The sequence below is a fragment of the Emydura macquarii genome, unplaced genomic scaffold, assembly GCF_026122565.2.
Source record: "Emydura macquarii macquarii isolate MOO-44397 ecotype Brisbane River unplaced genomic scaffold, CSIRO-AGI_Emac_v2 contig_1528, whole genome shotgun sequence".
Taxonomy (NCBI): domain Eukaryota; kingdom Metazoa; phylum Chordata; order Testudines; family Chelidae; genus Emydura; species Emydura macquarii.
Window position 1 is genome coordinate 263 of NW_027131665.1, and position 22,440 is coordinate 22,702.

Here is a 22,440-nt window from a genome sequence, read left to right on the forward strand (position 1 = left end):
CCCACACAGGTTAAAGCTGCAGCACAGAGTGGCCCATACAGCAGGGCCTGGGCGTTTCACTCACCGCCATGGGCAGAGACTCCCCCAGGGCAGGAAAGGCCGGGACCTTCCCCTCGCTCACTGGTTCCCTCGCACTCACTGGGATCCTTCCCCCCAGCTCTTCCTCCTTGGGCCTCTTTCTCCTCCCCCCACATGACATCTCGCCCCAAAGTCTTCCTCATGTCAGCTGGGCTCTTCCCTTCCTGCTGCTGCAGTGCCCTCCCCACCTCACCTTCAGCACCCACCCCTGACATTGCCCCCACCAAAACCACACACCCTCAGCCCTGCCACACAGCCCTACAGACGGCTCCCTCCACCCCCTTCTCTGCTGATGCCCTTTAGACCCTCCCCTGGGCACAGGCCTGGGAGCTGCTCAGTGCTGGGAAGGGACAGTCTCTGCCACGGGTGTCACTGTCAGGGACAGAGATTCCCTCCGGCCTGGGCTGGGACCGGGCAGATGATCAGGGGAGCTGCGTTTTCACCCCCCTCATTGAGACCAGGATGGAAATAAGGGCGAAGCGTCCCGGAGAAGGTGCCAGTGACAGTGCAGAGCAGGGACCTGTCAGTCACATTGTAAAATGAGACCTCGCCCGCCTCATAGTCCAGGAAAATCCCCACCCGGCTGGGCCTGACACTCACGGGGAGGATGGTTGGCGGGGAGATGCAGGCCTCGTATTCCCCATCCCTCAGCAACAGGGCCCAGTATCCATCCTCAGGGGTGAGTCTGACCAGACCTCTCCTGCTCACAGATTCCCTACAAACCCCCAGAGTCCATCTAGTCTTGTCTCCCACCTCCACCTCCCAGTAACGCCTCCCGCCCAAGAACCCCTCAGCACCCAGCACACAAACACAACGATCAAATCTCTCAGGATTGTGGGGCAGATCCTGGCGTGTGTCTCCGTGTCTCACACGTTTCCGATCCTCAGACAGGACGAGGCTGGGATGAGCCGTGTCTGGATCCAGAGTCACGTCCACTGGGGAGAGAGTCACAGAGTCAGGGCCGGGGCAGGGGCTGGTCACGGGTGTCAAAGTGAAATTAACCTGCGTCCCCGTTAATCACTGGGGGGGGGACTGTTGCCCGTTAAGGGGAGTCAGGGCCCCTCTGCCCCTGGGAGCGAACTTGAGGGGAAGGAGATCAGGAGCCGGGGAGGGGAGGAGAGGGCAGCCCAGGCACAGGGGAGGGGACAGGCTGAGGCTGGCAGAGGCAGAGGAGGGGCAGAGGGGAGAGGCAGGCACAAGGGTAGTGGGGGGAAGGGAAGGAGCAGGCACCAGGTGGACAGAGGGGGTGGAGGGAGGGGTAGGTCCCAGGGAGCACAGGGAAGAAAGGGAAGGGGGGCACCAGGAGGACAGAGGGAGGTGAAGAGGAGGGTCAGGAGTCAGGGGTGGGGGGAGGAGTGGGGCAGGCACCAGGGGCACAGAGTGAGGCATGAGCCAGGGGCAGTGGGGGTGTCTAGGGCAGGGGTGATCACTGGAGAGTAGACCGAGGGGGGAGTTGCCGGGGGCAGAGTGGGGTGATGGGAGGGGTGGGTGTCAGGGGGACTCAGGGAGAGGAGCCCCAGGGAGGCAGAGGGGGAGTAAAAGGGGGGGGGCTGGTCCCACAGGACTAGAGGGAGCAGGGGAAGGGGCAGCCCCCAGTGGCAGAGTGGTCAGTAATGGAGTGGGGGGCACCAGGTGGGCCAAGGATGGGGCGGGGGAAGGTGCTGGTGACAAGGGGACAGAGGGGTGAGGGGTGGGGCAGACACCAGAGAGGCATGGGGGGGTGAGGGGTGTGGTGGGCACTAACAGGGAGATGGGGGAGGGGAGGAAAGGGGCAGATCCCAGGAGGCAACAGGGGAGCAAGAGAAGGGGCAGACGTCAAGAGGCAGAGGGGGAGGGTGGTGGGCACCAGGGGGGAGAGAGTTGTAAGGGAATAGGGGGCTCCAAAGGGTGGGGGAAAGAAGGGCTGGAGGGGGCAGGGGGAAAGAGGGTAGGGGCTGGCTCCAGGGCTGGGGGGGGAGGGGGGGGCAGGAGGGCAATCTCAATGGGAGCGGCGCACAACAGATGGGCAAAGGTGAGACGGTGACAAGGGGGGTGACGAGAGAGACAGACACTGGGGGGCAGAGGAGAGAGGGGAAAGGCAGACCCCAGGGGGCACCAGGGGAGCAAGGAAAGGGGCAGTTGTTAATGGGGAGAAGGAGAGAATAATATGGGTGAGTGGCAGGGTGGGGGGGGGGGCAAGTGGAGGGGCTGGCGCCAGAAGAGCTGAGGGGGGTGAATGTTGGGGTGGGTGCAAGGAGGACAGAGGGGGGGGGTCGGGTACTGGGGTAGAATGGGGGGGATGATGGAGCAGGGGAGCACAAGGGGAGCAGAGAGGGGTGTGCAAAGGGCGGCTTTATGGGGGTAGAGGGTAACAAAGGGGGGTAGGCACCAGTGGGGAAGAGGGTGGGTGAGGGGAGGGGTGGGACCCTGAAGGTAAAGGGGGTGAGGGGAGGCACGGACAGCAGGGGGCCCAATGGGGGGCAAGGGAAGGGGCGGGCACAAGTGTGCAGATGGGGGTGAGGGTAGAGAGGGGCCCCAGGGGGTCAGAGGAGTGAAGGGAGGGACTGGCACCAGGGACGGGGGTGTGTGTGTGGAGGGGCAGGGGCTGGTGGGGGATGGGGAAGATGGCAGGGGGAGGGGTGCGAGGGAAGGGGCAGGCACCAGGGGGCAAGGGGAGGGGCTTGTGCCATTGGATGATTGAAGGGGGTCATCAAGGGGTGGGAGGACAAGGGAAGAGGTGGGTGCCAGGGGGATAGAAGGGGTGAGGGGAGGGGTGACAGCTGGAGGCAGAGGGCGGCAAGGGAAGGGGTCTGCAACTATGGGGCAGAGGAGGGGAGCAGATGGGCAGGCAGCAAAGGGGCAGGAGGAGGGGCAGACACCAGGGCCAACAAGGAGCAAAGGGTGTGGCAGACATCAGGGGGCAGAAGGGGCAAGAGAAGGGGTTGGTGCCAGAGGGGAGCATCTGTTGGGGGGCAGAAGAGGGGAAAGGAAAGGGCAGGCAAAAGGATGGGGGGGGAGGGGAGGAGTGGGTGCCCTGGGCAGAGAAGGGGGTGAAAGGAGGGTTGGGCACCAGGAAGGCAGGGGGTGAGGGAAGCCATGGATGAAGGGGTAGCAGAGGGTGGTCAGGGGTGTGGGCATCAGGAGGATAAAGGGGGGAGGGGCAGGTACTGAGGGATTGAGGGGGTGGAGCAGAGACTCTGACACAAGGAGGGCAGAGGGGGCGGGGCTGGCACCAGGGGGAAGAGGAAGGTGAGGGAAGTTGGGGGCAGAGGGGGTGGGGAGAGTGGCAGGGGCAGGGGGCAGACACAGCAGGGAGGCTGAGTGGGGGTGAAGAGATGGGCAGGAGGCAGGACAGCAGAGGAGGGTGAGGGGTGAGGTGGGCATCATGGGGCAGTGGCAGGCACCAGGTGGGCAGATGGGGGCAGGGAGGAAGGGGTAGAGGTGGATGCCAGGGGGCAGAGGGTGGTTGGGGGAGAGGGGCAGGTGCCAGGAGGGCAGGGGGTGCAGGAGGGTGGGTTCCAGGGGGCAGAGGGGGGTGAAGGGGAAGGGCACGTGCCAGGGAGGCAAAGGGGAGAGAGGTGCGAAACCCCACGTCTGTCACCCCGGCTCTGAGACTCGCTGCCACGGGCCGTGTAGACGAACCCTTTGTGTTTATAAAACGAGACTTTTCCCAAAGCCAAACACTCGATTTTCTCCCTGCGCCCGGCCAGATAGGCCTGAAATGTCCAGCGTTTTCTCCCCAGGCTGGAGAGCGCTGAGGGACCTCGTAGAGGGGAGCAGTTCAGTGTCACAGGCAGGGGGGATGATCAGGGCTAACGTGGGGAGTGTCTACAAGTGCTGGGTGTGTCCGTTGCTGTGGGACGTGGGGAGCTGCAGGATGGCGGTGCCGGCACATATGGAGCCTGGATCCAGAGTGTCTGGGAGCCGCGGGGACGGGGCAGGGTGGGAGCAGGGAGTGAGATGGGGAGCTCCGGGCTAGCAGGGCCCATTCACCACCGCGCAGGCACTGGCTCCAGGGGTCACCGCCGAGGAGGGGGTCGATCTGGCGCCATGTCCTGCTTGGCATGGTTGGTACATGGGGCAGCCCCAGGGCAGGAGCCTGCAGGGGCTAGGCGCTCTCCCGGGGTGGGCTGGGCAGGTTTTCTGGACCTAGAGGTGGCAACCTTAACAGGCCCCCCAGTGGTGTTTGTTTGACTCTCCTGCCTACTCCCCCCCTCCCCCCAGCTCTGTGCGGTAAGATACCCCGGAGTGCAGGGACCCCTGGGCCAGTGGTGCTGCAATGTGTGTGCATGGCCTCTTGGCTCTCTGACCCCTACTGGAGCTGCCCCGGATTCTCCCAGCATGCACCAGTGCACACACAGCCAGGCAGCATGCTGGAAGCAAACTCACACACACACACACAAAGCTCAGGCACAGCTGTCAGGCAGAAAAGGTGCAGTATGGGCACAATTTGCTGTAACTGGGTCAGGGGAGTGTCACAAGCTGGTTATAAAAACCCATCTGCTCTTGCAAGGGGGACAGGGCCTTCATTGCCCCAAACCCATGAAGACACAGGACAGCTCCTGTCTGGGCATGTTATGCCAGCAACAAATTACTAAAGCCCGGTCTGAGCATGCAAATCCTGGGAAGAGAGAGCTGGGCAGTTCAGTGCCAGTTATGGCCAGGTGAGAATGTCCGTCCTGCAGAACCAGCTACCACCCTGGACAGCTGACAGCAGGGTCAGTATTTCCTCACCAATCAGCCCTTTCCCAAGGGGAGCGTGTCCCTGCCCTGCAATAAACCCGGGTGTCGTCTGCCCCTTTCCATCTGCCCCAGTGACATTGCTGCTTCTAGCCTATTGAATGTCATAGGAAAATGCTTTGTGCAGGGAAAGGAGCAGAGAGCCCCCAGGGGGAGGAGGGGTCTCACCCTGGATAAAATATCAGCGGGATGTACAGTACCTGCGTAGGGCGGGGTCATTCTCCACCCTGCAACCAAGCACAGACAGAGGGGTGAGAACGCCCCTGAACACAGACAGGCTGAGCAGGAGACAATGTCAGACAAGGTGATACTGGGGGGAACGGAACTTACTGAGCTCATCCTGGAGTTTATCTAAACATAAAACAAAGAGAAACGCGTCAATATCACATTATCTCACCAGGGGAAGCGAGTCAAAAAGGCCTTAAAGCAGGGAAGTTAAAATCCTTAGACTCTGCCTGGTGGCTAAGTCAGCAACCAGAGTCTGGCACCCCCTGGGCAACAAAGGCATCAAAAAGGGAGAAATACAGTAACCCTGTTCGGCCACCTGGCCAGGTGCAAGAGAGTGTTAGAGCCAAACAGGGATCCCTCAGCACATGGCAAATATTAACCCTGTGAGCCAGGAGAAAGGAGCGTGCAGTGCAGCAGGTGACGTGTGTGATGGGAATTAGGAGGCTAGAACTGGAATTAGCAGAGTGAACGGCCTGAGATATAAACCAAATACCAGGGAATCATTTCAGTCCATCAGAATCTATCTGCAGACAATCGATGGGTCCCTGGTTCAGCAGGGGATAAAAGGAGCAATTGGGGAGGATAAGGACAATGCAGAGAGACTAACTGATTTCATGGCATCCATTTTACCACAGAGGGTGCAGGGGAGAGACCTGCCCTGGAGCGGCTCTTTTCAGGAAATAAAGATCAGGGGTTGAGATGTGACAAGGAGATATTGGAACAAACTGATCAATGAAAGAGCCAGCAGCCACCAAGAGCAGAGGAGATCTCTCCCTAACATCTGCTGGGAGAGCAATGCAGCAGAGCACAGACAATCCAGGGAGGTTTTGCAGCGTGTTGTGGACAACTTCCCAGTGCAAGTCCTGGAGGAACCTACTAGGGGCCGTGCTCCTCTTGACCTGCTGCTCACAAACAGGGAAGAATTGGTAGGGGAAGCAGAAGTGGGTAGTAACCTAGGCAGCAGTGACCATGAGATGGTCGAGTTCAGGATCCTGACAAAAGGAAGAAAGGAGAACAGCAGGATACGGACCATGGACTTCAGAAAAGCAGAATTTGACTCCCTCAGATGGGCAGGATTCCCCGGGAGGCTAATATGAGGGGGAAAGGAGTCCAGGAGAGCTGGCTGTATTTTAAAGAAACCTTATTGAGGGTGCAGAAACAAACCATCCCAATGTGCAGAAAGAATAGCAAATATGGCAGATCACCAGCCTGGCTTAACAAAGAAGTCTTCGGTGTGCTTAACACAAAAAGAAAGCTTACAAGAAGTGGAAGCTTGGTCAGATGACTGGGGAGGAGTATAAAAATACTGCTGAGCATGCAGGAGTGAAATCAGGAAGGCCGAAGCACAATTGGAGTTGCAGCTAGCAAGGGATATGAGGGTAATAAGAAGGGTTTCTACAGGTATGTTAGTAACGAGAAGGTCAGGGAAAGTGCAGCCCCTTACTGAATGGGGGAGGCAACCTAGTGACAGATGATGTGGAAAAAGCTGAAGTAGCCAACGCTTTTTTTGCCTCTGTCTTCACAGACAAGGTCAGCTCCCAGACTACTGCACGGGGCAGCACAGAATGCAAAGGAGGTGAGCAGCCCTCAGTGCTGAAAGAACAGGTTCAGGACTATTTAGAAAGGCTGGACACACACAAGTCCATGGGGCTGGATGCAATGCATCTGAGGGTGCTGAGGGAGTTGGCTGATGTTGTTGCAGATTGGGGGAGGTCCCGGATGACAGGAGAAAGGTAAATCTAGTGCCCATCTTCAAAAAAGAGAAGGAAGAGGATCCGGGGAATTACAGACTGGTCAGCTTAACCTCAGTCCCTGGAAAAATCATAGAGCAGGTCCTCAAGGAATCCATTTTGAGGCACTTGGAAGAGAGGAAGGTGATCAGGAACAGTCAGCATGGATTCACCAAGGGCAAGTCATGTCTCACCAACCTGATTGTCTTCTATGATGAGATGACTGGCTCTGTGGATGTGCGGAAAGCAGTGGATGTGATATACCTTGACTTTAGCAAAGTTTTGATACGGTCTCCCACAATATTCTTATTGGCAAGTTAAAGAAGTATGGGTTGGATAAATGGACAATAAGATGGATAGAAAGCTGGCTAGACCATTGGGCTCAACGGGTAGTGATCAATGGCTCGATGTCTAGTTCAGAGCCGGTATCAAGGGGAGTGCCCCAGGGGTCAGTGCTGGGGCTGGTTTTGTTCAAAATCTTCATTAATGATCTGGAGGATGCGGTGGATTGCATCCTCAGCAAGTTTGCAGATGACACTACGCTGGGGGAAGTCATAGATACGCTGGAGGGCAAGGAGTGGATACAGAGTGACCTAGACGAATTAGAGGACTGGGCCAAAAGAAACCTGAAGAGGTTCAACAAGGACAAGTGCAGCGTCCTGCACTTAGGACGGAAGAATCCCATGCACAGCTACAGGTTGGGGACCGACGGGTTAGGCAGCAGTTCTGCAGAAAAGGACCTGGGGGGTTACAGTGGACAAAAAGCTGGATATGAGTGAAAAGTGTGCCCTTATTGCCAAGAAGGCTAATGACATATTGGGCTGCATTAGTAGGAGCATTGCCAGCAGTTCAAGGGAAGTGATTATTCCCCTCTATTCGGCATTGGTGAGGCCTCATTTGGACAACTGTGTCCAGTTTTGGGCCCCCCACTACAGGAAGGATGTGGACAAATTGGAAAAAGTCCAGCGGGGGGCAACAAAACTCATTAGGGGGCTGAACCACATGACTTATGAGGAGAGGCTGAGGGAACAAGGCTTGTTTAGTCTTCAGAAGAGAAGAGTGATGGGGGATTTGATAGCAGCCTTTAACTACCTGACAGGGGGTTCCAGGGAGGATGGGGCTAGGCTGTTCTCAGTGGTGGCAGATAACAGAACTAGGAGCAATGGTCTCAAGTTGCAGTGGGGGAGGTCTAGGTTGGATATTAGGAAAAGCGTTTTTACTAGGAGTGTGGTGAAGCACTGGAATGGGTTACCTAGGGAGGTGGTGGAATCTCCATCCTTAGAGGTATTTAAGGCCTGGCTTCACAAAGCCCTGGCTGGTATGATTTAGCTGGGGTTGGTCCTGCTTTGAGTAGATGACATCCAGAGGTCCATTCCAACGCTCATCTTCTATGACTCTATGAGATCCCTGCCAGATTACAAAGCTCAGGAGCTGTCAAATGAGGTCAGAGCAATATGACAGAGCTACTAACAATAATATGCATCTCATTAAAATCAGCTGCTATTCTGGAGACTCGGAGGTTTGGGAATGTTGTAGCCAACTTTACAGTTTGGTAGGAGTGATCCTGAGAATTACAGCCCAGTGAGCCTTACGTCAGTACGTGCTGAACTGGCTGAAACAATAACTAAAATAGAAATCTAGATCAGCTCTATGATAATGATAGGATAAGGTCTGACTAGCAGAGCTGGAAAGGAAACCTGTGTCTCACTAATTTATTAAATTGCTTTGAGTAGGTCAGTTAAATAATGCACAGAGGAGAACCCAATGGTGTATTTTACATGGACTTTCAAAAAGCCTTTAACAAAGTTCTTCACAAAAGGTTATTAAGGAAACTAAGTCATCATGGGGGGAGGGGCAAAGCATAGCCTTGGACCAGAAACCAACTAAAAGACAGAAAACAGAGATTAGGAATAAATGGTAAATTTTCACATGGAAAAAGGTTAGCAGTGGGGTCCTGCAACGTTGGCTATTAGGACTGCTGGTTAGAATATTTATCAGTGACTTGGAAAAAGGGATAAAATGAGAGGTGGCAAAATTTGCAGGCGACATATAATTATTTAGGTCAGACAAGACCAGAGAAGACAGAATTATTTCAGAGGGACCAAGCCTGGCTAACATGACGACTGATGAAATTCAGTGTTGATCAGTGTACGGGAAGGCACATTGCAGGAACAATTAGAGCTATTCAGACAGGTTATAGAGATCTAAATTAACTGTAACTACTCAGGAAAAAGACCCAGGCATCACTGTACACAGCTCCATGAAGATCTCTGCTCAATGTGCAGCAATGTTTTAAAGAATGAAGAGTTAGGATGCAGCAGAAGGAACAGGATAGAAAAAGTTTCTTACACACTTCCTCACCTGGGCACCGTGTGCACTGCTGGTCACACCATCTCCGAACAGTTTGCACAGAGATGGGCAATAAAACAAGGTTACTTACCAGTAACTGTTGTTCTTCGAGATGTGTTGCTCATATCCATTCCATCATAGGTGAGTGCGCGCCCCGTGCACGAGCCTCCGGAAGCTTTTCTGCCCCTAGCAACCCCCTGCGGGTCGGCTCCTGCGCCCCCTGGAGTGCCGCGCTCATGCCGCGGTATATAGGGAGCCCGCTGACCCCGTGGCCTCCAGTCCCTTCTTTCTGCCAACTCCGACAGCGGGGACGGAGGGTGGGTTTGGAATGGATATGAGCAACACATCTCGAAGAACAACAGTTACTGGTAAGTAACCTTGTTTTCTCTCTTCGAGTGTTTGCTCATATGCATTCCATCATAGGTGATTATGTAGCCATACCATGGAGGCGGGTAGGAGTCACTGTCGAGTAGCCCTTCTTAGGATGGCTCTGCCTACGGCCGCGTCGTCTCTTGCCTGTTGAACGATGGCATAATGGGAAGAGAAGGTATGGACAGATGACCAGGTTGCTGCCCTGCAAATGTCCGTCAGGGGCACCCGTTCCAGGAAGGCCGCTGACGAGGCCTGGGCTCTGGTCGAGTGTGCCGTCACTGTGCTGGGAAGCGGCACCTTTGCCTGATCGTAACAGGTGCGGATACATGCGGTAATCCATGTAGAGATGCGTTGAGAAGAGACGGGTAAGCCCTTCATTCTCTCAGCAACCGCGACGAACAGTTGGGTTGACTTTCTGAAAGGCCTTGTCCGATCGATGTAGAAGGCCAGGGCCCTCCTGACATCTAGGGAATGCCATCTCTGCTCTGCCTCCGATCCGTGCGGTTTGGGAAAGAACACGGGGAGGAAAATGTCTTGGTTACAGTGGAACTGGGACACCACCTTGGGTAAGAAGGCTGGGTGGGGTCTCAGCCGCACTTTGTCCTTATAGAAGACAGTGTAAGGGGGCTCCGAGGTCAAGGCTTTTAACTCGGAGACCCGTCTGGCCGAAGTAATGGCTACTAGGAAGGCCACCTTCCAGGACAGGACCAGCAAAGGGCATGTAGCCATGGGTTCAAATGGGTGTCCTGTTAACATGGAGAGCACCAAGTTCAGATCCCAGAGAGGTACCGGGTCGCGAACCTGCGGGTATAATCTCTCTATCCCCTTCAGGAACCTACAGGACATAGGATGAGAGAAGATAGATCTCCCTTCCATCGGCCGGTGGAAGGCCGAGATGGCCGCCAGGTGTACCCTCAGGGAAGCCAGGGCAAGGCCCTGCATCTTTAGGTGAAGGAGGTATTCTAGGATTGCCTGTATGGGCGATGAACTAGGTAAGATCCCCCGGGACTCTGCCCAAAAGGTAAAGCGCTTCCACTTAGCCTTATACAGAACCTGAGTGGAAGGTTTCCTGCTCCCTAAGAGAACCTGCTGTACTTGTGTTGAGCAGGCTCTCTCCCCTTCAGTTAACCACAGAGCCTCCATGCCGTCAAGTGGAGGGAATCCAGGTCCGGGTGAAGGAGGCGGCACCGGTCCTGGGAGAGGAGGTCGTATCGCCTCGGCAGTGGTATTGGCTCGGCAATGGACATGTCCAGTAGCATAGTGAACCAGTGCTGCCGGGGCCAGGCTGGTGCAACGAGAATGACATTCGCCTTGTCCCTCTTGACTTTCAGGAGCACTCTGGGAAGTAATGGAACGGGGGGAAACGCATACATCAGGGGCCCCGTCCAGTCGATTAGAAAGGCGTCCGATAGGGAGCCCTGCTCGCGTCCCCGGAGTGAGCAGAACCTCTGGCACTTCTTGTTCCACGCAGAGGCGAACAGGTCCAGTTGGGGAGTGCCCCACTTGTGGAAGAGAAAAGACACCACCTCCTTGTGGAGTGACCAGTCGTGGCGGGGTACGAACGACCTGCTGAGGCAGTCCGCCTCGTCGTTCCTGACCCCGGGGAGGTGAGAGGCAGAGAGGTGAAAATCGTGCCTCACCGCAAGGTCCCATAGCTGTATGGCTTCCTGGCACAGAGTGGAGGAGCGTGCCCCCCCTTGCCTGTTTATATAAAACATGGCTGCTGTATTGTCCGTGAGGACATGTACTGCTCTGCCCGTTAGGAACCTGAGGAAGACCTTGCAGGCGAGACGAACTGCACGTAGCTCCCTGACATTGATGTGCAGGTGCAGTTCGTGTGGCGACCATAGACCTTGTGTGCTGAGGTCGTTGCTCATGTGGGCTCCCCAACCCACATCTGAAGCGTCCGTTATCAGCGTCACCGATGGGGTTAAGTCTGCAAAGGGAACCCCCCGAAGAACCTCGCTCGGGTCTGTCCACCAGTTGAGGGAGGTTAGGACCTGGGCTGGGATGGTGACCACCCTGGAAAGTGAATGTCTGGATGGGGTGTACACCGAGGTTAGCCAACCTTGAAGGGGCCTGAGTTTGAGGCGAGCTAGTCTCACCACATATGTGCATGCCGCCATGTGACCCAACAGCTGAAGGCAGCGCCTGGCTGTTGTCGTGGGAAATCTGAACAGTTCCTGAATGATGGCGGTCATGGTCTGGAATCTGGCCAGGGGGAGGAAAGCCCTGGCTTGGACTGCATCCAGGGTGGCCCCTATGAAGTCTATCCGCTCTACTGGGGTAAGTGTGGACTTCTGCTCGTTGACGAGCAGGCCCAGCCTGGTACAGGTTGTGCAGGTCAGGGCTAGACTGTTCTGTACGTGAACCCTGGATCTTCCCCGTATTAACCAATCGTCGAGATAGGGGAAGATCTGGACACCTCTGCGGCGGAGGTGGGCAGCTACCACCGCCATACACTTCGTGAAGACCCTGGGTGCTGAGGAGAGGCCAAATGGTAGGGCTGAAAATTGGTAGTGGACACCTGCTACCATAAAACGAAGAAAACGTCTGTGCCCAGGGAGGATAGAAATATGGAAGTAAGCGTCCTGTAAATCGAGGGAAGCATACCAATCCCCTGGATCTAGAGCGGGAATGATGGAGGCTAGGGAGAGCATCCGGAACTTGAGGCGTCTGATAAATCTGTTCAGACGACGAAGGTCCAGAATAGGTCTGAGGCCTCCCTTTGCCTTGGGGATAAGGAAATAACGGGAATAGAACCCCCTGCCCCTCTCCGAAGGAGGAACTTCCTCTACCGCCCCAAGGCGGAGAAGAGAGTGAACCTCCTGGATGAGGAGTAGCTCGTGAGATGGGTCCCTGAAGAGGGACGGGGTAGGGGGAGAGTCTGGAGGAAATGCCGAGAGTTGGAGAGCATAGCCTCGTCTCACTATGCTGAGTACCCAGCGGTCCGAGGTTATTCCCTGCCACTCTCGGATGAAGGGATGCAGTCTGTTCATAAAGGGGGGTGGAACCCAGTGGGATGGTGATGGTTACTGGGCTGCCCTCGAGCGTCCCGTCAAAAGGACCGCTTAGTATTTTTCTGCTGGCCCTGCTGGGAGCCCCCTGCAGGGCCTTGGCGGTCTCTTCTGTTCGACTGCCTGAAGCGGTCTCAACCTCGCCTGGATGGAGTTGGTCGAGGAGGCAGTCGAGGGGCAGGCTGCTGTTGCTGTTGCCGTTGGGGTCGCTGTCTGCCCTGGCGCCTCGTGGCCTGTGGCATATAGAGGCCTAAGGACTTAAGGGTGGTTCAAGAATCCTTGAGGGCGTGTAATTTACTGTCTGTTCTGTCCGAGAACAGGCCCACGCCCTCAAAAGGCAGATCCTGGATGGCCTGTTGCACCTCCAATGACAGACCCGAAGACTGCAACCACGCCGCTCGGCGCATCACGATGCCCGATTCCATAGCCCTTCCCGCTGCGTCGGTGGCATCGCTTGAGGATTGGAGGGCCGCTCCCGCGACTGTCGCTCCCTCCTGCAGGATGGTGTTGAAGTCCTCCGCCATGTCAGGTGGTAAGGCGCGGAGGAACCGTTGGAGGGAAGCCCACAGGTTCAAATTGTACCTGCCGAGGAGCGCTTGGTGATTCGCAATGCGTAGTTGCAGTGCCGCAGTCGAATAAATTTTTCTACCAAATAAGTCCAGTTTTTTATTTTCTTTGTTCCTTGGTGTACTGGACTGGGCACCCTGTCTGTCCCGCTGATTAACCGCATCTACAACCAACGACCCGGGGGGGGTGGTTGTAGAGGTATTCGAACCCCTGGGCGGGAACGTAATATTTGCGTTCCGCAGTCTTAGAAGTGGCAGACACTGACGCTGGGGTCTCCCACAGGGGCTTGACCACCTTTAACACCCTGTCGTGGACAGGGAGCACGACGCGGGAGGGGCCTGCTGAGCTAGAGGTCCCGAAAAGAGGATCCTCCTCCTCCAAAAGCTCTTTGAGGTCTAGCTGCAAGTTATCCGCTAGCCTCCTGAGCAGTTCCTGATGGGTCTTATAATCAGGCAGGGGTGTTCTCTGGTCCCTGGAGGTGGTGTCCGGAGGAGAGGAGGAGGAGGACTGGTGCAGGGGACCCGTAGATGGACCCTCCATAGGGTCGGACCCCTCGTCCGAGGAGTCCGGTCTGTCCTGACTAGGAGGTGGGGGCGGGGGCTGGACCGCCACTGAGGGGACCGACGCCACACCCTGGGTCTGTTGTTGAGGCCATGGTCCCCAATAGGGCCAGTGCCAGGGCCCTTGCATCCATGCCGGCACCTGTCCCGGTGCTGTGGACGTTGCCGACCCGGAAGGTGCCGGGCTACGGGACTTCGGGCGCTTCCCCTTGTCCTTGCCCCGATCCGTCAGTGATCTGCTTCTGGAGGAGCGGGAGCGGCTACGGCGGTATCTGTGACACCGGCGAGGAGGGGAGCGGCTGGAAGTAGACGAGCGTCCCCGGGACCTTCTGGCTCTACGGTGGTCGGGCGACCTAGAGCAGTCTCTCCCTCGGCTGCGTCTTCTCCAGTGCTCCAGAGAGTCTCTGAGTGGCCGGGCATGCGGTGCTGGGGACCGCCTCGGGCTAACTCTGGGGGCCCTCGCCAACGGTGACCGGTGGTAGGGTTCCGGGGCAGGGGGACCCCGACGGCTGCCAGCGGATGGGGAGCGGTGGCTGTCCTGGGAACGCGCTCGGGCCCGGACCGGAGATCGTGCCCGGTGTCGAAGGCTGGAGCGGCGCCGAGAGCCGGAGCGGCGCCGAGAGTCCGACCGGTGCCGAGAGCCCGACCGGTGCCATATAGCTCGGCGCCGAGAGCCGGAACGGTGCCGAGAGACCGACCGGTGCCGAGAGTCTGACCGGTGCCGTATAGCTCGGTGCCGAGAGCCCGACCGGGGCCGAGAGCCAGACCGGTGCCGGTCATCGCCAGGAGAGGGCGTTCGGTGCCGGGAGCTGCGCACTGGGGAGCGAGAGCAGCGCCCACGCAGATGTTCAGAGCGCCTCTGCTCCGCCTGCGAACCAGATCGGTGCCGAGAGCCCGGTGATCGGTGCCGAGAGGTGCGCACTGAAGTGCGAGGGTGGTCAGTCTCTCTCGGTGCCGGCTGGCTCTCCCGAGGATGGAGGGACGCCGAGGATCTAGTGGGCGATGGAGAGTGGCCGCTCTCGGAACCTCGGGACCGCTCCCGTTGCTGCGGTACCGAGGTGCTCAACGACCTAAGGTCGGAGCGAGGAGGGGGGGATCCCGCTTCCCCCGTCCTCGACCGTCTGGGGGGAGACGATGGTTCCTGTCTCCGCTGCCCACCGGGGTAACCCAGCACGGATCAACCCCGAGACGCCAACCCTGACTCCCTCGGTCGAGGGGGGGATGGAGGCGTCGGCATGGCCATGAGGGCTCGTGCTGCTACAAACGCCTCCGGCGTCGACGGCCCTTGCAGGAGAGGTCCCCCACCCCCCGGGGTCGGGGGAGGCTCTCTGCGTGGCGACGCCAGTGTCGGCTCTAGTTGTACCCCCTGCTGTACCGGTAGCAGGGGGGAGTCCATAGGCACCGGCTCCAGCCGCTTCTTCTTCTTTGGCACCTTCAGCGCCGGTGCCGCTGTCGGTGCCGGGGGCGCGCTGTGCGCCGATGAGACGCTCGGTGCCGATGGAGATCCCGAGGGTTCGGAGACCGGGCGAAGCGCCGACTCCAATAGGATCGTCCGAAGGCGGGCATCTCGCTCCTTCTGTGTCCTGGGCTTGAAGGACTTGCAGATGCGGCACTTGTCCTTCCTGTGGAGCTCGCCCAGGCAGCGAAGACAGCGGTCGTGCAGGTCGCTGATGGGGAAAGCCTTCGAGAATTCCGCACAGGCTTTAAACCCCGAAGTGCCCGGCATGGTGCCGGGAGCCCGTAAGGGCTAACTAAGTACTTAAACTACTTTTTTTTTAATTTTTTTTTTAACTATACAGGTTAAAACTATGAACTTTAACAACTAACTACTACTATAAAACTATAAAACTAGAACAGGTTGAGGAGATTGCTACTTGCGATAAAGCAAGGGGCAGCGTTCCAAAAGACCGTCACGGGCGGAAAGAAGGAACTGGAGGCCACGGGGTCGGCGGGCTCCCTATATACCGCGGCATGAGCGCGGCACTCCAGGGGGCGCAGGAGCCGACCCGCAGGGGGTTGCTAGGGGCAGAAAAGCTTCCGGAGGCTCGTGCACGGGGCGCGCACTCACCTATGATGGAATGCATATGAGCAAACACTCGAAGAGAGAACAGTAATTAGAGCCTGAAGTCAAGTTCATAGAACAAGTGATTTTAAAGGTGGGACATTTTAATTCAGATGGGAGATTTGACAGAGAAATACAAAATAGCGAGTGAGAGAGAGAAATTGGGTGCTCAGACCTTTCTTCTTTCCTAAGACAAGGACAAGAGGACACTCAAACTGAAAAGCAGCAAATTTTAAAGTATAAGAGGAAATGCTGTTTTTATAGGATGCACAATTAACCTGCGGAACAACTTGCCACAAGATAGCTTTGAAGCCAAGTGATTAGCAAGAGTAAAATGAAAGGACGTTTACATGGATAATGAGAACATACAGATTTATACTGAGTAGAATTAAAATAAAACAGACAAGCAAAGAAAAAAACCCAAATGGAGAAAGGATTCAGAAAGGTGCAGACATTGATATGGAAATGTGACTATCCAGAGTTATCACCATTCTCAAAAACACAGGCATTCTAGATGGGAGAGACCCCCACTCCTGTGTCAGGGCACAAGGCAAATGCTAACTGAGGGGGGTCAGGAGGGAACTTTCCCGGGGGCAGGTCAGTCCATCATTGGTCACTAGGATTTCTTGCACCTTCTCCTGAAGCAGCCAGTGCTGGGATGGCCACTGTCAGAGGCAGGATCCCAGCCCACATGGGCCCGGGTCTGATTTGCTCTGACGGCTCCTGTGTTCTTAAAAGCTTCAGTTTTAGAGTCTGATACAGCACAACACTTGCACACGCTGAACAGGGCTGGATTCACTCATGGACTTAAAATCCAGCACGTGCTTAACTACTCTGCTGAATCGGGGCCTTAGTGAGTCCATACTAAAAACCTGTTTAAATAATTATCCCCAAATCAAACCAGCTTCTTTAAAGATGAAGCTCTTGTGAAAATCAGCTATTATTATTGGCTGTGGGAAGGAAGGCCCCACACCGAACCCGATGGCATTTCTGCCTGTCTGTGTGTAATGTGATAACTTTTGAAAACACGTCCCATCTGCTCCAAAGTGTCAGGACACGTTTTAGGCATCAGTGGACAGAGCCTTCCTCATTTTGGTGAAAAATGGAAAACTTTAAAGCCTGATTTATACTAAAATCTCAGGACACAGGGTGAGGCAGTGACCTCAGGGTTAGGATTAGGGTTGAGGATGAGAGTTGGGATCCCGCATCCCACTCCAGCCATCCCCCAGGCAGGTTTTTCATCCCCAGTCCAACCAGGCCCCCCCCCCCCCCCCGACCCCAGCCCCACTCAGAACCCAACAGATTTTGGTGAAAATCAGAAAATGGAAAAGCCGGATTTTACTGGAAATAGATTTTCCAATTTTCACCCAAGTCAATATGGATCTGCCCAGAGTGGGGGGTGGGGTGGGGGTGGGACCTGGCCACAGGGGGGCCGAGGGCTTGTCCTGGGGGTGCAGCTCTGCCTGCATGAGTAACAAAGTGGGTGCCCCGCCCTGCATTACAGCTGTGCCTAGAGGCCAGGCCAGGCCAGTGCTGGGCTCTGCACAGACGTGGAGCAGTCGCCAGTCCCTGCCCCGAAGAGCTGCCAGTCTAACCAGACACGACAGGCCCAGGGCGGGGGAAGGGGCAGAACACACAAGCAGAGTGAGCAGAGCGATGGTGCAAATGGCACGTCCCTGCCACCCTTTAACAATCACCCTGTGCTGGGCAGGGGGAGGGGATGAGCTACGTGGAAAGGGAGGGGGAGGGTGTTGGTGTGACAGCACTGGGTTTGAGGGGGTCGGAGCCGGCAGCCAATCAGCACAGAGAGAAGATGGGCGAGTGACACTGTGACAAGCAGCGTGATGACATCATCAGCCACCGCGTCCCTGCCACCTTCTGCCTGCCAGGGGCACCCGGGGGTGTGAAGTGCTGCAGCAGCTCCCAGCCTGGGCACATCACTGGGACACGGTCGCAGAGTGACCCCAAACCTGCTCCCTCCCCCGCTGTGTGGGAGCAATAAATCCCCTGGATTCAGTGTGTGGGTCTGGGCATGCCGGGCCATGGCATGGGAAAGGGAGCAATTGCCCAGGGGCGGCGATTTAAAAGGGCCGAGGCAGAGGGATCGATATCATGGGCGACGGGTGAAGCTTCCCCTTGAGGTGGGCTGGGCAGCCAGCCTCCCCATCTTCCCATGGCCCTGCCCCCAATTTCCCGCCCCCCCAGTTCTGCCCCAAGCCCCGCCTTCACCACTCTCCCCCACATCCCTCCTTCCCCCACCTAGTCAGCGAGTCTCGACCCTGCTCACCATGTCCCTCCTCCCGACCCCTCCCCTCCTTTCTTCCACAGCCCCCCTTCCCCACTTGGCCTCCCCCCGCCGTCACTCGTCGCCTCGGGGTTAGTGGGGATGTGAAAAGGAAGACGGGGGCCACACGGGAGGCAGGGGAGACATGGTGGTGAGCAGGCCAGCAGCTGTTCTGTTCTGTGGCCCGGAATTGCTGTTTTTGGGCCTGGGTTAGTTTCTGTTCATTACGCATTTTAAGTGTGCCGGACAAAGGGCAGAGCTTCCCCGTACACAGCACAAACCAGACTGACTCTCAGTTTATTATGAGAGCTCCCAATACCTGCCCCAGGGGTCTATGCAACTTGTTGTAAAGTTTTGAGATTCCCCCTCCCCTCCCATCCCAATGAACCAAGGGACCGAATACATGGGAACAGCTCCCTTTAAGGCCAGGCTAGTTGGAAGATGCCCAGCTAAGAACACAGTGGAGGTGCCTTTCTTTATCAGGGTGCTCAGATCAGCATGAGCCGGGAGTTAGGTGTGGATGGACCCTGCAGGCATCACCTCTAAGATCAGCTATTTCCCACTCGTACACGGGGTGTGTCAGCCTGGGACACAAACACTGCAGGAAATGGAGGTAGCGTCATGTCTGACAGTCACTTCTGAGCACAGCCTGAGCTAGACCATCTGTGCCCCAGTGTGAGCAGTGTCTAAGGTCAGCCGTGCAAATCCTGAGTGTGTGTGTTTTGTTACTGCACTCCTAGCCAGACCGCACAGCCATGCTTCTGGGGCAGAGAATTCTCTCCAAGGCCCGTGAAATAAGACAGTGACAGTTAATTGGTCTGATGTGTTAGTGTTTGGAAATGAGCCCAACATAGCTTTCTCTGCGCACATAGACACATTTTACATACAACTCGAAATGAGATAATCCCTGTCACCTAAACATGGGCTCAATGCGCAGCCTGTATCTATTCAAACCACAAATTAACCAGTTCAAACCTGGTGCTGACAGTGTGGGAAGGTGACAGTTCCAAACACACAATATCCAGTTCTAACTTTCACAGTTCTAACTTGACTGGAAAATCATTTAACAGACATTTCCCCTTCCCAGTTCTTCCTACACTTGCAAATTTCTACATAAACTTCACAGCACGTCAGGGAAGAAAAACCCTCTGGGTGGGACTTTCAAAGGTGCCTTTGAGGTTTACACACTGGTTCTCATTAATTTAAACAAAAACTGAGTATTCAGACCCCTTAGGCAGCTTTGAAAACCCCAGCTCCCTATAAACACAGAGATCACTGAAGGCCAATTTCTGCCCTTTGTGACCAGAGAAAAAAGTCCAACTGAGCACTTACACTGCAGTAGAGAGTTCATTGCCCTGTTCCTGCAGCAGGATCTCAGGCTGAGCCAGTCTTAGTGCAGATAAGGTAACTGTTACCCTTCCCATTTGCACAGCCACTACTTTGCCCACCCACAGCTCCTACTTCCCTCGACGGGGAAAAGAGGGGATCCATGCACAGACTGGGGGGCAGAATTGGGCCCTAAGAAGCCCCTTCTCTCCTCCTACTTTGTTTTCTGGTTTTCCTGCAAGCAGCCCAGTTACACATGTTGAAGCTCCAAGCCCAGCTCACTGAGCCTCACGTTTGTGTTTCAGCTGGAGCAGGGCTGACCCCACGGAATAGCTCAGAGTCACATTCCAGCGGGTGCCTTGGTGAGAGCCGAAGGGGTGAAACCACTTGACGCTTCTCAGTTCAAATGTGAAGTCATAATTTATTCAGCTCCCCCTTCACCCTCAGCCCAGCTCCCACTGCCTGAAACCCTCTGGACATTAAAAAAAAACCCTTAATCCATGTCTCTCTGCTTTTGGTTTTAAATCTGTCTGTCTATCTGTCTCTCTCTCTCACCAAGTCCCCCCACCCTCGTTACTTTACCTTTTGATCGGTGTTGCCTCCAGAAGCAGTAACTGGACAGGGCACTGAGAACAGCCAGGATCACCCCCAGAGCCACCATCCCGGGACTGACCCTCGGGAAAAAGAACTCTGCAAGAGAAAGTGTCATTGACTAGTTGGAAGCAAACACGTGCAGGATGAAGGTAGGACAATCGACAGTGGTGACCAGGACAGTTAAAAGAATCACACAGGGAAATACACAGTGAGATGTGGCTCCTTTGTGCTTTATTATTAAGCCAATGAAAGTCCAAGCTTTAGTCTTCTTACTGACTATGGTTAACTCATGGAAGGAGGCGTGTTGGGGACAGGGAGGGGCAGGGAGGAGCTCTGCTATGCTGCATCCATCTTCATCCTCCCCCGGCCTACGTTGAAGTGAGCCGGCGTTCCCTCATTTCTCTAGGCTGCTCTGACTGACCCCAAGGTTGCAGCCGGTGCAGACTGGCCCTGAGGATCAGAGCTGTGACCCGCTTCCAGACACCCCGACTCCCTGAGCTCAGAGAGGCTCAGTTACATGACAGAGTCTGACCTAAATATGTGAATGAAGGATTTTAATAAAATCAAAACTAGGGCCTGGAAATTCAGAGTAAAAATTCCTCCAGATTCCTGTTCCCTGGGCCCTGGAGCAATGGCTGACTAGAGAGCCCTTTGCGAAGTGGTCAGTGTGGTGTATTGAAACTGTAAAAATTACAAGCTGATACTTTAAATCCTGAGGGGATTCCTGGTCCTGCTTGCAGGCTAAGGGGCTCTGTAGGGAGCATGCTGCTGGGTCCTCTGTAGTCAGTCTGCAAAGAGCCAGCCTAGAGCAAGGTGGGCTGAGTTCTGCTCCTCTGCCTTAGGGAGCAGCCTGCTTTGTCTCTCTCTGTACTTGGCTGTGATGTGTTAGAGTTCTGGATTCTTCAAAGTAAAGCAGTGTTACACTGCAGCCTGCCAGGAAGAGTGTTTATGTTTTGTTTTACACTCTCGCTGTGTACCCTGTGAACATAACAATCAAGTAATCCTGGGTATATCATAGACTAAACAGCAGTGCTGCACTTTGAGACCTCAGATGAATAGTGCTTTACAACTGCTACATTTTTATTATTATAGAGATGAAATATTCTACATTGAGCAAGTGGTTTGGTAGAAAATAATACCTAAAATCAAGATCAAAGTACACTATGGAATTGTTAGTGCAGGTAGCAGGGTCCACACAAACAGTGAGGCAGATTTACTCCCCAGCTTCCCGTGGACTAACTGTTCCTGTAGACAAACCGTGATTCTGCTCACATGCTGCAGAGCCCTCCTATAGCCTGGGAACAGGACTAGAAAACCCCAACCCCCATTCTTAAATTGACAGTTTGCAATTCCAGCATAGTCCTCACTGCACTGCAGGGATAAAGGAGAATTCCCTCCCCCTCCCCCACAGAGAAGAGATGAGCACTGGATACGGAGCTGCTCTGAGAATCTGGCCAATGGCAGTCCAGCCTGCAAAGTCCTAAACACCCTCAGCTCCTGCTGGAGTCACAGAGCATTGAGGCTGCTCAAGATGTTACAAAAAGTGCTCAGCACCTTGAAGGTTCAGGCCAATAATGAGAAGATACAATTTTAAATACCCTCCACCAATGTCTGCACCATCTCAGTCTAGCCATGTGCGGCTTGGACGGGCACTGACCTGCAATGGAAATCTCTGACTGCCTCTCCTGGTTGAGTCGGGGGTTCCTGACACAGCAGGACACTTTCCGGTTGGACTCTTCTGTTAGAACAATGGCAGCCTCTGTCTGAAACAGGCCATTGGCCTCTTGGGATATGTTTTCAGAGGCTGATGGTAAGAGCTGCCCCTGGAGATCTCTCCACAGCACCTCGGGCTCTGGGAACCATCCAGATGATCGACACACAACCCGGATCCCTCCATCCTGATGTCCCTCCACAGAGATGGCAGGATCAGAGCCCAAACCTACAGAAGAAATGAATGAACTTATGATGACCCTGCAGTGCCCAGTAATGAGACCAAAGTTTTTCCGCTATTATCAAAAGCTGTTTCCTATTAAACTAATAACTGACTGTGAGCCCCTGAGTGTGGTTGATTAGTTAAACTGGCCAGATTCCAATTTGACATACAGTAAAATTAATGTTAATGTCAGGTCTGCTTGTAGGGCTACAGATAGATAAATTGAACTACATTTATTTTACAAATGATTTTTTTACTGTATCAACATACACTCATTCATTCATAAAACCATACAGTGCCCGTATTAAGAGATGCTTGGTAGAGCCGCTTTCATTTGTTCACTGAGAAAGCCATTCCTGTGTTGGATTAGTTTCCACTGACAAAGCTGTCTTCAAGTCACTTGCTTCTTGTCCCTCCACAGTTTAAGTTTTGTCCTTCCACTATTTCAGTCACTTGTGCTTTTATTATTAGCATTGATAGAAACTGTGTGTATAGAAATTTTCCTAATTAAGTAGCTCATTCTTTCATAGCCATTAGAAGTTGCTTTTAGAGTATCTATTCTTTAATACTGTGTATCTATTCTTTGCTATTGTAACTAAAGTAACTCTTTTTACTAACTTA

The 22,440-nt window shown here is 54.9% G+C and overlaps 1 protein-coding gene across 1 annotated transcript; it reads right to left on the minus strand.

Annotated features, from left to right (window-relative positions):
* Positions 1-453: 453 nt before the first annotated feature.
* LOC137157445 (butyrophilin subfamily 1 member A1-like) lies at positions 454-21,825 on the minus strand (the record flags this gene model as incomplete). Its single annotated transcript, XM_067554696.1, has 5 exons — positions 454-1,013; positions 4,998-5,024; positions 5,128-5,148; positions 19,875-19,982; positions 21,544-21,825. Coding segments are annotated over 5 exons (998 nt in total), but the record flags the coding sequence as incomplete, so codon positions are not given.
* Between the last annotated feature and the right edge of the window lie 615 nt (positions 21,826-22,440).